This window comes from Hirundo rustica, chromosome 4 (genome assembly GCF_015227805.2).
Source record: "Hirundo rustica isolate bHirRus1 chromosome 4, bHirRus1.pri.v3, whole genome shotgun sequence".
Classification (NCBI taxonomy): domain Eukaryota; kingdom Metazoa; phylum Chordata; class Aves; order Passeriformes; family Hirundinidae; genus Hirundo; species Hirundo rustica.
The window spans coordinates 67,525,726-67,540,356 of NC_053453.1; the positions used below are offsets into that span (position 1 = coordinate 67,525,726).

At 42.5% G+C, this 14,631-nt stretch overlaps 1 protein-coding gene across 5 annotated transcripts in view; it reads left to right on the forward strand.

The window, feature by feature from the left end:
• DNAI7 (dynein axonemal intermediate chain 7) overlaps window positions 1-14,631 on the forward strand; it is a 27,017-nt gene continuing 12,386 nt past the window's right edge. The window contains exons 1-11 of one of the 5 annotated variants that reach the window (XM_040062161.2): window positions 1-129; window positions 602-622; window positions 2,561-2,612; window positions 3,588-3,679; window positions 4,635-4,736; window positions 6,989-7,126; window positions 7,857-8,003; window positions 9,023-9,126; window positions 10,149-10,428; window positions 11,796-11,898; window positions 14,243-14,400. In XM_040062161.2, coding sequence (XP_039918095.1) covers window positions 127-129; window positions 602-622; window positions 2,561-2,612; window positions 3,588-3,679; window positions 4,635-4,736; window positions 6,989-7,126; window positions 7,857-8,003; window positions 9,023-9,126; window positions 10,149-10,428; window positions 11,796-11,898; window positions 14,243-14,400 — 1,200 coding nt within the window. In that variant the 5' untranslated portion in view covers window positions 1-126. Of the gene's footprint in view, window positions 130-601; window positions 623-2,459; window positions 2,613-3,587; window positions 3,680-4,634; window positions 4,737-6,918; window positions 7,127-7,856; window positions 8,004-9,022; window positions 9,127-10,148; window positions 10,429-11,795; window positions 11,899-14,242; window positions 14,401-14,631 lie in introns of those variants that run through there. The other 4 variants (XM_040062162.2, XM_040062163.2, XM_040062158.2 and 1 more) reach the window with 4 other exon arrangements.

The following is a 14,631-nucleotide window of genomic DNA, read 5'->3' on the forward strand; positions in this document are numbered from 1 at the left end:
CCTGAGGGGAGCCGCGGATCGGGATCGGCGTCCTCAGGGACACGGGCACCGCCCCCCGCTGGGGCCTGAGGGGAACCGCGGGATCGGCGTCCTCAGGGACACGGGCACCGCCACCCGCTGCGGGACATGGTGGGGCGGGGAAGCGGCCTGGGGAGCGGGTTACGTGGTGGAGAAGGGAAGGATGGTGCCATGGGGAAGGATGAGGTGGTGGAGTGTAAAGCGGGGTGTTCCTTAGCTACCAAAGTCCCGGGAGGCGGGGAAAGGCTTTAAGGCTGAAAGAAGCGCCTGAAGGATGCATTATGTCTTGTGTGAGCCCCCGTGTTAATCCGTGTGCGGTGGTTTGCTGCTGCGGTTGCTCCGTGTGGGCCCGGCCGGGAAGTGGCTCTGACCTCGCTGCCGGAATGGCTCTGTGGTAACAAACTTCATTCCAAGAGTCGTGTGTTGGTGGCTGATTTTCTACGGTTTTGAAATTATTGTCATTATAGCTTTTCAGTAGATGATCACATCCAGTTTTAACAGAACAGAAGTATTTTTCTAATTATTCCTTTCTAGCTGATAAGTTGTCTGATGTTCCTTTTTTTTTTTTTCCCCCTTCTTTTAGGGTCCAAAACCAAACAACAAGGTGGGTAGGCAGAAACACTCTGTAGTTCACTGTTGTGTTGATTTTTTTAATCTGATTTTTTTTTTTTCCCCCCTGAGGCAGCTAGCCAGTGTTAATTGAATCTGAAGGAGGAAGAGGTGTCTCCAGGACACCGAGCTTTTGTGCCTTTTGCAGGGAGGCCAAGCGTTCCTGCTGCGCTGCTGCAGAGAGCGTGGCCAGTGCAGCCACTGCTTGTTCGGCTTGGCAACGGGTGTCCGGGCAGAGAGGCGGTGTCCTGGCTCTGCCCCAGCAGCAGGACCAGGACAGTGACTGTCCCCTGTGCTGGGCACTGCTGGGGCCTCCCCTCCAGTCCTGGGTCCAGTTCCAGGCCCCTCACTGCGGGATGGGCATTGAGGGGCTGGAGTGTGTCCAGGGAAGGGGCTGGAGCACCAGGAGCAGCTGTGGGGGCTCAGCCTGGAGCAAAGGAGGCTCAGGGGGAACCTTCTGGCTCTGCACAACTCCCTGACAGGAGGGGCAAGCAGGGAGGGTCAGGCTCTGCTCCCAGGGAACAAGAGACAGGACAAGAGGAATGGCCTCAAGCTGTGCCAGGGGAGGCTCAGCTTGGACATCGGGAGGGATTTCATTGTGATTGGTTTGTCAAGTGCTGGAAGGAGCTGCCCAGGGAGGTTTGGAGTCGCCATCCCTGGAGGTGTCCAGGGAATGACTGGATGTGGCACTCAGTGGTTTGGGCTGGGTGACGAGGTGGGGATTGGGCCCAGCTTGCACTCCGTGATCTCTGAGGTCTTTTCCAACCTGAATGATTCTGGAATTCAGTTATTTAAGTCATGGGCTAGACACAGAATAAGGGGGGGCTAAGGGACAACAGGCAGAAGTCCATGGGAGACTGAATTGCACATATTTATCCTTTGGGTTATTCTTAATTCAGTGATAATGAATTTACCTACCCCTCCCCAGCTGTGCATCTCACTCTTCTCAGTGCTCTGTTAAGTCATAAGCATGGAAAAAGAAGTTGACTAAAATGTGATTGCAAGTAATTGAAACAAGCAGATTTTCTATTTTCAGTTTGTTTGTTTGTTTGTTTGTTTGTTTATCAAAGTGAAAAGAACAAATTCTTCTCTGAAATCCTAATGGGTAGAAGTGTGAGTTTTACAGACTCTATTTTGGGATAATTTTGCAAACGAATGCTTTGGTATCAAATGTGATAAGATGCACTCAGACTCCAGTGACACTTAGTTGTCACCATTTTATTTGTCCCAGCCTCATGGCAATCTCTGTACTCAAAGCTGCACTTATATATATATTTATGCCAATATATTTATTGCCATGCCAAGTAGTGTGAAGTGAACGAGTAGTTATTTGTATCTGAATGTGTGATAATCAGAATCAAAGTGTGAAATAAAAGTACTTGTAATACACTTGGTGTGTGAGGAAGGACCAGTGGTCAGATAATTTCTGAGAACCTCAAATTTAAAATATAGTTATTCTAGGATTATGCTAGATGTGAACAGTGCACTGTTTGGAGTGGCAGTGAGATTTTTTAACAGAAAAGAGAACTCTGGTATTTTATCTTGTGAATTAAATGCCAGGCTTGTCCCAAAACACATTTTCCAATATTTCCTAAGATGCTGGAAGTTGTAACTTCTACTTTCTTAGCAGCTCTGCCTGTTATTCAATTTCTACATTAAACCAAAATATTCTAATGCTCTAGTGTTGTGGCTGTGTTTGGGAATGTCTAGCATAGAAAAGACATTAATTGTAAGACCTAATCATAAAAAAGGGAAGAAAATTGTGTCCAGAATGTGCATTACTATTCTGGAGGCTTCGTTGGCTGTCTAGGGAGTCTAAAATCTTAATTGAGGGATCACACTGGAAGGGAAAAGTTACAGAGTTATGGAACTGCTAAACTGCATTAAAATAATACTGACATTTGTTTTCTTCTCTGTTGTTGCAAACATGAAGTCCAGTGGCAAAAGTGGAAAATCGAAGAAAGGAAAGGAAGGGAAGCAGAAAGGTACTGTGCATTTAGAGGGAATATGATAGATAAATCATTTGTTTTAAATAAATGGGCTGAAAGTAACGTCATGAACTAGATGTGAATTGCTGTCTGTTTCACAAATAGAAATGATTCTTCCCTCTTTTCTGGTGTGGGCCAAATTCCCTCTCCTTGATGCTGCATCTCACTTCCCTATCAGAGCAATACTGTCTTTTTCAGTTGTTCCCACTGCAATTAGGAACTTGGGAAGAATTAATTTACCATGAATCCATCCTGGTGGGGGCTTGAGCATGCTGTGACTGCTAATCACTGGTAAGATTTTGTGGTGGCAGTGGCAGCTCAGCTGGGCACAGGCAGATTTGGGAACTTGCCTCAGTGCAGCACACACGCTTGTCATGATTCACTTGGAGGTGGTGACATCAAGTCACTGTTTGGGAACATCTGGATTGAGGCACACGCTGTGCCACTTTAGACTGAGGGCTTAGAGGTTGAATCAGTTTTACTTTTCACATCCTCTCTAATTTTCTAGTCCCTATGGCAGCAAAGAGAAGCCAAAACTGTGCAGTAGCAGATCCTGGAGAGGATTGCAATGAACAAACAGCTGTAAAATTGAAATTGTAGGAAACCAGTGGTCGTAGGAAAGAAGAAGAGGAATTTGGGATTAAAGCACTGAGTTTCACTCAAGGCTTTGCATTGAGAACCTGTGTCCATTGAAGCTGTAGGTGGAGAGAGCACTCCTGCTGCTGAACTTGCTGGTCCTTGTTTCCACTTTTATCCTCACAGACTGATGGGGCGGTGCCAGAGAGTATGTTTTAGTAGCATTCAAATTAATTTGGATCAATCTTCACGTGGGAGATTTCTGTGCAGTGAAAGATAAACATTTCTGTTGCTCATTTTACAGCGGTTTCATCATTACAGCTGGTAACCAAATCATTTTTTAGATTTTATTTAGGACAGCACAGTTATGCCCTTGATCTCTTTCCCAATCCTCAGATGAAGCCGAATTACGAGCTGAACAAGAAGAAGCAGAAAGACTTGAAAAGGAGAGACTATATCAACAGCACTTGGAAAAGCTAGAGGCAAAGGTTAGTTTTTTTATTCAATAAAAAAAATCTAGTCCTATTTCTAAACTTGAGACAAGGCCTGTAAAACACCAGTAATTTATAGGAATTATTTTCCTTAATTAACTTCCTAGTATAGGAATTCATTTCCTTCCTTTTCTTTCCTTACGTGTTCAGAACAACATTGAGGAAATTTCCCAGTTTTGATAAATTTAAATACATTACCTTTTGTGATACGTGTTTCTTCAGTTTGATTAAATGCCTTTTTTTTTTTTCCCACTGTGCTTTCAATTGAATGTATTTTTCATGTTCCCCATGAGGATATTTGGTGCAAATTCCTTAACTGGTTCCCTGCTCAAGCAGATACAGTGATTTGTGTTTGTATATATGTGTGTGTATTAGACTATGTATATTTATTTTTCTGAACAGTCTGGCATTCAGAACAAAAACTGATTGGTAATAGAGAAATATTTTTGTTGTAAAAAAAGAAAAAAAAGAAAAAAGAGATTTACAACAAACTTTTTTTTTTTTGAGAGTCACTCTTGTCTTCTCCTCTTGTATGTCACAGGATATTTTTTTCCTCCTAGGGAGAAGGTGACCTTAAAACAATAGAAATTTGGAGGGAAAAAATAAAACAGCCTTGTACCCTTTTTCCAAATGATGCTTACACTTTTAGTGGCTCCCATTAGAGCTGTCTCCAGGCTGCTGATGTGGAAACTGTTCAAGTGAGATGTTACAATCATATGTCACGTTATGTTTATCATATGGCTCAGCAGCTACTGTGATGACAATAGCATATTGCAAACAACTGCACTCTTCTCAGTGTGTTTAATATAAAAAGCAAGTTTTCAGTGTTTGGATTTGTTTAAATAATAACTCATTCAAATAGCCCAAATTTGTTTCTTCTATACAAAATAATTGTAAGAAATAAGTCAAATCTTTAACTGCTCTGTTTGACATATACACATATTTTTAACAGTATCAAAGAGAGAGGGAGTCTGAACTAGCAGAACTGAACTCACTGAAACAGAAGTTTCTCTCTGCACAGCAGTGGAAAATGGATTACAAAGAACAAGCCAAGGTAAGTTTTCTTGCCAAAATCTGCCCAGAGGTTTGGCAAAGGAGGAGGCTTTAGGAGCTTCCAGTTCTTGAGTGTAGGTGTGTGCTCTGACAGCATTTTGAATTCTGTCTCAAAGCAGTGACAGGCCACGCTCACTTCTTTACTTTGGAGCACACAGAAAAGAAACGTGGAGGGCAAAGAGGAGCCTGTTTGGTGATCAAAGTATCAGTGCCCCACACCTTACCCCAGCAGTCACAAGGAATTGTAATTTCAGATGTTCTGGTGTCTTCTTCCGCTTTTATTTCTTTAATTTGTTCTGCTTTTAACCATTTCACAAAAAAAAAAAAAAAAAAAAAGTTCTGCCAGGGCTTAAAAAGAAATTCTGTAGAACATTTGTTTCAGTGGTTCCTGGCTATCACAAGTCATCACTCAGAGAGAGAGGTTTGCCAGATTTCTGAAGGATGTGGCACAAACCCAGGTCAGGGTTGGAAATGTATGAGAATGCAGCTAAAAGCTGATGGCTGCAGTTTAGGGTGACATCCATGGTGGTTGAATCATCACCCAGTGGCGTTATGTACCTGTCAAGTTCAATTTCAAGTGGTAAGGTGTGGAAATAGAGTACATTTCAGTCTTGTGAATCTTGCAGACACGTCACTCAGTAACAGTCTGATAGTGAGATTTGGTCAGGTAAGGAACCTAAGGTTTAATATCCTAAGGTCTTGTGGACACAGGGATTTTCTCTCTTTCTTGTTCATTGCTTAATGCTTTTAAAGTCTCTGCAGAAGAATTTCACAATCAGAAGATAAATCATGTTAGAGAGGACTTCTGAAGTTCCTGTAGCTCAACCTCCTGCACCAAGTAGGGCAAAGTGATGTTAAATCAAGGTGCTCAGTTGGGTTTTGAAATATTTAAAAGTTGGAATTACCACAGCATCTTTGACAGCTTTACCACTCTCACTATAACAAATTTCCTCTGAATGCAATTGGAATTTCCCTGTTACAGCTTGTGATCATTGCCAGCTGTTGTTTTTGGATGTTTTTGACAAACTAGAACTATTGATTTTAAAATAAGTCTAATAAAACACACGTAGATTATGGGAAACACCAGTTTCTCTTAGTCTGTTGTTAAGACTATTTAGGTCAGAGGAAATACGTAATACCAGATTCTGAGTTTCCGCATCTATTTCTGAACAATTTCAGTTTAGATAAAGACATGCATTTAGAACTTACCATGAAATTTATCCTTTTTTTTCAAAATAAGTGCTGTTACTTCTAAGTATGTGCTGATAAAAGTGAACCTCTCTTTTAAGTGCAAAGATGTAAAAAATAATAATAAAAAAAGAAATCAGATGTCTTATTACTGCAAATTGATCAGTCTTTAATACAGGAGTTTCCAGTGCACTCAGGACTCCTCTGTTGTTGCCTTGTTTAAAGTCAGTGGGAATGCTGATGGAAGTGGTTGGGAATGCAATCCTTTCAGTGCTTTTGCTTTAAAAGATACATTTTCCTTTGAAATGCAGTTTTCAGTAACATGGGGCTATTAATCTTCACAGCAAACAGGAGGGCAGTGTTTCATTAATATCCTGTTCTGTGGATGAAAAAAATTCCATTATAAATTGATCCCAGGAGCCAATGTTAGGCTTGTGTTTGACATTAAGTGGGTTTAGTCTGCCACTGACTTTTTCTTTCCACCACTTATAGGAATGACCAAGAATTGTTTTGAAAATAAAATTATTTTAAAAACCCACTAATCTAGGAGTTTCTTACCAGGGGTTTCTACAACAGGAGTAAGATAATGCTGGTAAGGGAGAGGAAATCTCCTTCAGAGGCAGAGAAGAAGGAGTAAATACGTTGCAGTAGAGGCTCTTAATCAACTTCATTGCCAGTGTAGCAATTTTCAGTTTTCTTGGCAGAATCTGACCTGAGACCCACCTGCCTCTTCCACCTGCACCTTCCTCGTTTCTGTTCTCAGTCATTTTATCCTTCCAGCCCCTCCCCTGTGGCGGGTACTGAATTCATTGCTTTTGTGGAGCACCCACTGACAAACAGGTATAAACAACAAGTGTGAGGTGAGCAGAAGCTTCTTAACACATTAATGTCAAAGTAAAACATTTTTCCTGGCATAGGGATAATAAACCAGGTGGTGTTGGAATTCTGTGTAGATGCAGGTGTGAATTTGTCACTATAACACATTTGTCTTTCAGAATCCTCCTTTTTCTTGTAATAGCAGCATGCAGCACCCTTGTATCCTCTTGTCTCTGAACTCTTCTGTAGTGGGAGCGTTACCTCAGCTGTGATGGGACTCCTGACCCCACTGTACCTCAGGAAATCAACACTTTCATGAGCTTGTGGCGTGACCACCAAGAGGAGGATGTTCAGCTTGTGATGGAGAAGGAGGAAGTGGTCCTAAATGTAAGTGTTCAATTGGTGTACTTCAGTTCAAGCTTAACATACCCTTAACAGCCCCCTCTAAATCTGTTTTCCCTTTTTTCATGGCCAAATGGCTGAAAGACCTTCAACACCTAGAAGTTCTTCAGTTTTTTCTATTTTTCTTTATAACAGATTTATTGTTAACCCGAAGAAGATGTGTATTGACTCCCAGTACGCATTTAAGGGATTTGTGTGCTGTGTTTCTACACTGAGCTCTAGCATTCCAACACCCATATTCCCTTCCATTTCAAACCAGAGCATACAAGCTCGTGTCAGATATAAATGCTTTGGTGGACAGCAATCTCGTTTTGTAACACTTGAGCCAGTAAAATGTCCTGTAAGAGCAAAAGGTCCCAGAGCTGATTTTTACCAACAGAAGTCACCAGCCATTGATAGCTTGTGAAGCAATTTTAAGGAATCTGTGCCTGCTCTGTAAATTTAAGATTTTATTTTCATTTATGCTGACTTTATGTTGTTTTTCAGAAAGTTAAGTGGGGCCTTCTAGAAACCAGAGGGGAAAGTTGCATGTGTAATACAGTTTTCATTGGGCTGGTTTGGTTCTGAGTTAGATTTCCTATGTGTCTATAAAAAAAGGGTTATTTTTGTGACCAGAATCCGTTTAGGTACAAAGGAGGTGGGTTTGCCTCATTTTTTATGACAGAACACACAATATTGTTAAGAATAGTGTCAAAACAGATACTTTTTCTTCTAGTTGATTGAGAAGTTGGAGTTTCATCTATTGGAGGCTTCACCAGATGAGATCACAGAAGAACAACGAAACCAGTACCAGGAATTTATTTTGCAATTGCAGGATCTGCTTCATCAGAAGTACAACGAGGCTACTCTGAACCTGCTCAAAGTGAGTGAGATTTACTGCTTCAAAGTTGTGATTATGTGCACGTAAGTGTCACTCCAAGTGTCCTTTAATGATGGTTGGCTTTGTTTGGTCCTAAGCTGTCACGAGAGGAGCCTGAGAGTTTCCAGATCATGTTTATAGCACTCACCAGACTTTGCAATTATTCAAAGCTCCTGAAAATCTGAACTTTACAGTGGAAAATCTCATCATTGAGTCAGACAAGAATAAACTACTGGGAAGTTTTGTGAGATTTGGAGATGATGAAAACGAGAGCAGGTGTATAAAATTTGTTTGCTGTACCAAAAAAAAAATGCAGATGTGAAAAGCAGCTTATAAGATTGCCTTGTACACCTCTTCTTAATACAAGTTCATGTGATTAAAATATTCTTGAAACTAAGCTCTTGGGAAAGGTGAAGAGTATGCAAAGAAGAAAATGAAATTGTGCTGGAGAGTCAGTTTTTTGAGCTGCATGTGTAGATAGTGACCTAGCTATCTCAAGAATATTAATCATATATATAAAGTATGTTTAGCAGTGGAATATTAGTGAAATAGTGAACCAGTTGTATGTGCACAATCAAAACCCCCTGGAAATGAAGAAATGTTGAATTCTTTATTGAGTTTAGGATTAAGCTCCCAATGTAATTATTATTTCACAGGTTTGATGTTGCCTAAATGATCAAGTAATCTGTGCAGTGACTCTGGGGAGTCCACTGTTGCTCAGTAAATCTTTTTTTTGTTTGTCTGTTTTAATTATTTATCCTGAGAATTAGGGAAATAATGGAAGAAGCCCTTTCTGGCAGTAGTTGGCTCACAGAATTTATGAAGTCAGAGGAAAAAAAAGAAATGTAGTTCAAATTTTAAGAAACGGATTTGAGTTTATAACTGTTACGCTTTAGTACATAAATACAAGCTGGGCTTGGTCTGGTGTATTTTCCATCTTATATGTATTTATTTATTCAAGTGAATGTAGGTAAATCAAAGTGAAATAAATAACATGTTTTATTTGGCTTTTTTCTTTGTAGACAGCTAGTATGTATGAAGATCCTGAAACTGGGAATATGCACACAGTCATAAAGGATAAAAATACCACTTTCTGTATTTGGGTCAATCTGAAGAAGAAAGCAAGGTACAGCACACTGAAATTATTAATTTGAAATGCGGCCTGGCTTTGTTGAGTAAACACCAAGAATCAATTTCACGTAATCTTTTGTTGCTGTTGAATAGCATCCGTTCTGCAGACTCTCAGTGCTGGCTGTTGCTAAGGAGTGGTTTAGAGATTTATAAATTTCTTTCTTAAAATGCAACAGCAGAACCCTGTCACTGACAGAACAAATTTGGAAGAAAAACGATAAAGCTCATGCAGAGAATTGAAATTCCTCTGGAAGCAGTGTTTCTTGCTGATGCATTTAATATTTTCTAAGTTGTTCCAGCTGCTTGCAAAGCGGTGAGTGATACCTTGTACTTGGTTAGAGAAGCTATTTCCGAGCCTGGGATGCAATATCATTTCTGAATCCTAAGTTTGGTGGTTTTATTGGATTACTATTTAAACGGTACATTCTCAAAATGAGATTTTTGAGCAGACTTCCTACTCCCACTCCATAAATATAAGGAATAAGGTTTTAAAAGGACTTCAGCTTGACTAAGGACCTGTTGCTGTGAGTTTTGTTAGGATAAGTAGAAGGGTGGGTGCTGAGCAATATCAAACTGACCAGAAGAGCCCATATGGGTTAAGTGTTAAAGCCTTTTGGCCAACAGAGAGATGCACCTAAATGATTCCACCAACAATTAAAAGTTAAGTGTTGCTTTACTAGAAGATTTTTAGAACTCGTGACCAGCTTATCTTATCCAAAATTAAGTATTATTTGAATTACGTTGAAACGTGCTGAGAGTGATGTAACACGGACAGCTGTGCAGGGATTTTCCCAATAAATGAGTTTTACCAGGAATGTGGTTTCTAGAAGAGCTGCCATCTGATCCTGCCAGGTTGTCATCCTGTCATGACTCCCTTTTGAAACTTCTGATCCCCTTGGAGTTGTGGCTTTGCTGGAGGGTCAAATCCCAAAAGAGATTTGACCATTTGTGAGGAAACACCAATTGAAGCGCTGCCAATCTTACCAGGGCCCGTTGTCGTTGTCACTGCCCTTCCAGGTTCAAGAGCCACGTGTTCCAGGAGGCAGGGCACAGCTTTGACCTGCCCAAATCCCTGGCTCTGAGCGGCGTGGCCGTTCGCCTGCTGCACACCCGCTACGACCACGTGTCTCCCCTGTGGGTGCAGTGCCAGGGGCTGCCAAGGCAGGAGGCCTCAGACAGCGAGGACTCAGCTGAGCATCCAAAAGACACTGGGCAAGGACCAGGACAAGAGGAGGAGAAAGGCAGGGAAGAGCTCAGCGTGCCTGCTGCGGAGGAAACGTGTTCTGAGGGCAGAAAGGTAAGTAAAAAACCTCCTCAAAGGACATCCTGCACTTGAAGCTCAGTCGCAGTGTCCTGTGCAGGACAGCCAAATCCTTAAATGTTTCATAGCAAAAGGCAGCCTGTGTCCACAGTGTCACAGATCTTCTCAAGGGAATGGAAAGTAGAAAGGGAAGTTTGGACAGGGCGTGCAGTTGGGATCTGGTTGGTGGTTTTAAGAGAAGGATCAAGCATGAAGTGCCGTTGCAAGGTATTTCTGTAAATCTCTGGCATATGTACGGATGAATGGATTCTGCTTCTGCAAAACTGACAGCCCCACAAAATCCCTGCAGGAATCCAATTCTAGGAAAATTTGCAGTGTGCAGAGTAAGACTGAGAGTTCAGCAGGTGTTGGCTGTGCAGGTGCCTGGCTGCTCCGTGTCTGTGTGCTGACCCTTTGCTGTTAGAGGGCTTTTCAAGTTCTATTTCTGGCTGCCTGTCCTCTTCCTCAGCTCTGTTCCGTGGAATGTGTTGGCTTTAGGTGTAATGGAGGTTGCTTGGCTTTGTGTTGTCCATACTGCATTTGGGGTTTTCACTTTGTGCATCACCTGTGGCTTTCAAATAAATGCCCTGTGTTCTCTGCCTAAAATTTCTGCAGAAATAACTGACAAAACATCTAGTTTTAGGCCTACTTAGTGTGTTTGGAAATTTCACTGGATATTCTTTGTGGAAAGGGGACCCACAAGGATCCTCGAGTCCAGCTCTCAAGTGAATAAATTCTGGGATCCATGCAGGGATCAAACGGGGATTGAACCTCTGTTCATGACCATGGCATTTCTCCTTTTCAGTAGTGAATCGGTGCTTGAAATCCTACGTCTTGTTGTTCATTTTTTTTCTTTTTTTTTTTTTTTTTGCGTGGCAGATCAAATCTTTTGGCACTTTTCACCTACATTCCTCAGACTTTCTTTAAGTTCCTCCAATTTATTTCCTCTCTTTTTCTTTCCCACATCTTCTGCTCTTTCTCTCGATCCATTTGGTGAATTTTCCCTCTGAAGGTTCCGCTTCTCTCAGCTTCTGCCCTCTCACCTCCTGTCCTGTTGGAGGACGTGTGTGTCCTTCCCACGTGCTGGCAGGCACAGCCAGGGCACAGAAGGTGCTGTGCCTGCAGAGTTTGCCGTGGCATGGATGAATCCCTGTCTGGGATGGATATTTGTCTGCAAATCCAGGGGGATGTTTCTCAGCATCCTCTTGCCTGGCTGTGCCTTGGGCTCCCCCACATTCTCTGGTACCAAGATTGGTACCAATGTTTCTGTATCCCTTCTCCTTGGGCCTCCTTGAGGGAGGCGATACCTTCGTTGTGTTTGTCTCTGACTAATGGAAAAATGTCTCTTGCTTTTTGTCTGGGAGAGTGCTGCCTCACTGAAAGAAAACAGCAGTAACACGGATGATACAAAAGACACTGAGGAGGCAACTGAGAAGAATTCAGACATTTTGGATGCGGCATCACAAGGTATTTGGTCAGTTTTTACGTGCAGCTCTTTAAAAAGTACTTAGGCTAAGTATTTTATTTGTTAAAAATTGTTCCCTTTGAGGGTGGGGAGGCCCTGGCACAGGTTTTCTGGAGAAGCTGTGGCTGCCCCATCCCTGGAAGCATCCAAGGCCAGACTGGATTGGGGCTCTGGAGCAACCTGGGATAGTGGAAGGTGTCCAGGAGGCTGGAACTGGACTTCCAGGTCCTTTCCAAGCCAGGCCATTCTGTGTTCCATGGAAACACTGCACCATCTCCACGTGAATGAAGCAAAGTTTATAAATATAGGGATGTTTTGATAAGACTTGAGTTTTGTTGCCATTTCTATTAATGATTGTTAAATGTGGAAAGATAACAGGACAGATAGGAAAATGGAATTTGTCCCCACCCTTATTTTTATTATTTATTATTTATGCTTAGGTTCATGATTTTCATTTTTATATAGATATGTGTATTATTATACATATGTTTATGGGTGAGACACACAATCTTTATGAATCTGCCAGGCCCTAGGGAGATTTACTTCCTCAAAAAATGATGATTCCAATGCATATCACGGTAGGCATTGGTGTAGTGTGGAGTGTTACTGAGTATTACCTAAATGGGTGCTTAAAGTGAGATACCTGCTCTTACACCTTGTTAGAAGAGGGCCTAATTCTAGGAAATAAAACTGTTTGTCTCTCCCATGTAAGTTACAAATTTCTCCAGTGTTGTGGTGTTGTCCTTTGGTTTAATAAGAGTGAGTTTTCGTGTGGTACTGACTTAAATGAAACATCTGCAAAAACTATTAGCATAATTTAGCTCCACTTTACAGCCTTTTTCTTCTGGTAAAAAAACCAAATGCCACCCCACAACACTTTGGACTGAGCACAGTGCAGTGAACCAGTTGTGTGCCTAGACCCTAAAAGCAAGGTTTTCAAGAGAATATAAAGGACCTGGGCCTCATGTGGAGGAATTTGTATTTTATTTCTGTCAGGCTTTGAAAACCCCTACCACAGTATTAGGTGAAGTGGATGTGCACAGATACAAAATTATACCTGAATGTTTTCCAGCTTGTTCATCTGTTTTAGTAAGAAAATAAGGAAAAAACTTCTTTTTCTGGCATGCTCATGGTTTGCAAACCCTTTCAATCACTTTTGAGGATAGCAGTGAAAGGATGCTCAGTAACCTTAGTTCGAAACAAGGAGCCAGGTAAATGAGGGTTAAAAACCAGAAATGCAACAACACAGAAGAGTGACAGTTTCTCTGGATTTACCTTTATTGTACCACTGTTAAGGAGATAAATGACCTTGGGACAATAATTAGTTTCTTTAGAAGACACCTATATATTTTTGTATTACTATTTTGAAAACATAGTTAAAGTGTAAGCTGCCACTGTTAAATGCAGTACAATGTTTTTTACTTCAGGTAAGTTTGTTGTTCATGATATCTGCAAAAGGACGTTATGGTGGTGTGTGATACAGTAGAGTCAAACCTCTGCAGAATGTAGCTAAATCTGACATAAAATTAACACCATTTTCACCCCTTTTTTTTTTTTTTTTTTTTTTAAGCTTGAAGACAATTTATAGAGAGTTTTCATTTTGTGATAATGGTCTTATTCTCTCAGAGCAAATTTCATAACAATTTCGTAGCTGTTTTTACAGTATTGAACGCTTTTTTCTTGATTCCTGGCAACAGTAACTTCTCCTGTACCACCCCATGGGATGTTTTATGTGGGCTGGTTTGGTTTTTTAAAGAAAATATTTATGGCCATTTTTGTCCACAGCGTTTCTGCCTTTTGCTAACATTTTCCAATTAATTAAACACTAACTTCATACATTAGTAATATATAAGTAATTATGCACAGAAGAAAAAAGGAATTATCTTTGTTATCTGAAAATTGTGTTTCATGGTAAATTCCTCTTGCTCTTCATAATTACCATCTTTCCCCTTCAGCCTATGACCTTTTGGTGCCTTATTTTTATTTATTTTTGATCTATTACGTTAATCGCCTTATTTCTTTTCCTATCGCTGCATTCTTACTAAACCTGTCCGGAATCTACCGCATCGTCGCGCTCGTGAAACTCTCCCGTGGGTAACGATGGGCTCATTCCGTCAGCAAATCCTTATTCCTGTAGCGATCATTCGGGAGCCGCCGGTGCCCCAGCTCGGCCCCGGGCCGGGAGGTGCCTCGGCCGCCGGCTCTCTGCCTCTCCCCGCGTGTCCGTGACGATCCGGGCGCGCCGGCAGATGGGGCCGGAGGCTGCGGCGGAGCGCTGCGGCGGAGCGGGGCCCGGGGCGGGCGGGGGAGCCCCGGGTTAACCCCGGGGCCCGCTGCGTTTTCCAGACGAGGACGCCGCGCCGCAGGAGGAGGCAGGAGGCGGGGAAGAGGCGGCACAAGCCGTCGATTTGCAGCAGCTGGCGCCCCTGGGCGGCGTGTACCGCATCGAGGCCCTGCAGCCGCCGCCCCGGGCCCGGCGCGTCGGGGACTGGAGCGCGGTGGAGGTGAGCGAGGAGCGGGATCGGCCCCGGCCGCCCTGAGGAGCTGCTCCTGGGGGCTGCCGCTGCCCTCACCCGCACCGGACGCGACTTCCTGGGCAGCAGACTAACGGGGCGAGGCTTGCAAAGCCTCGGGCTTTCGTGTGTGAAAGGTAAAAGCGCGGTGGTACCAAAAACCACCGCTGCTTCGGCTCCGGGCCCCTCAGGCTGGCTGAGGGCTGTGGTCGCTGTGCTCTG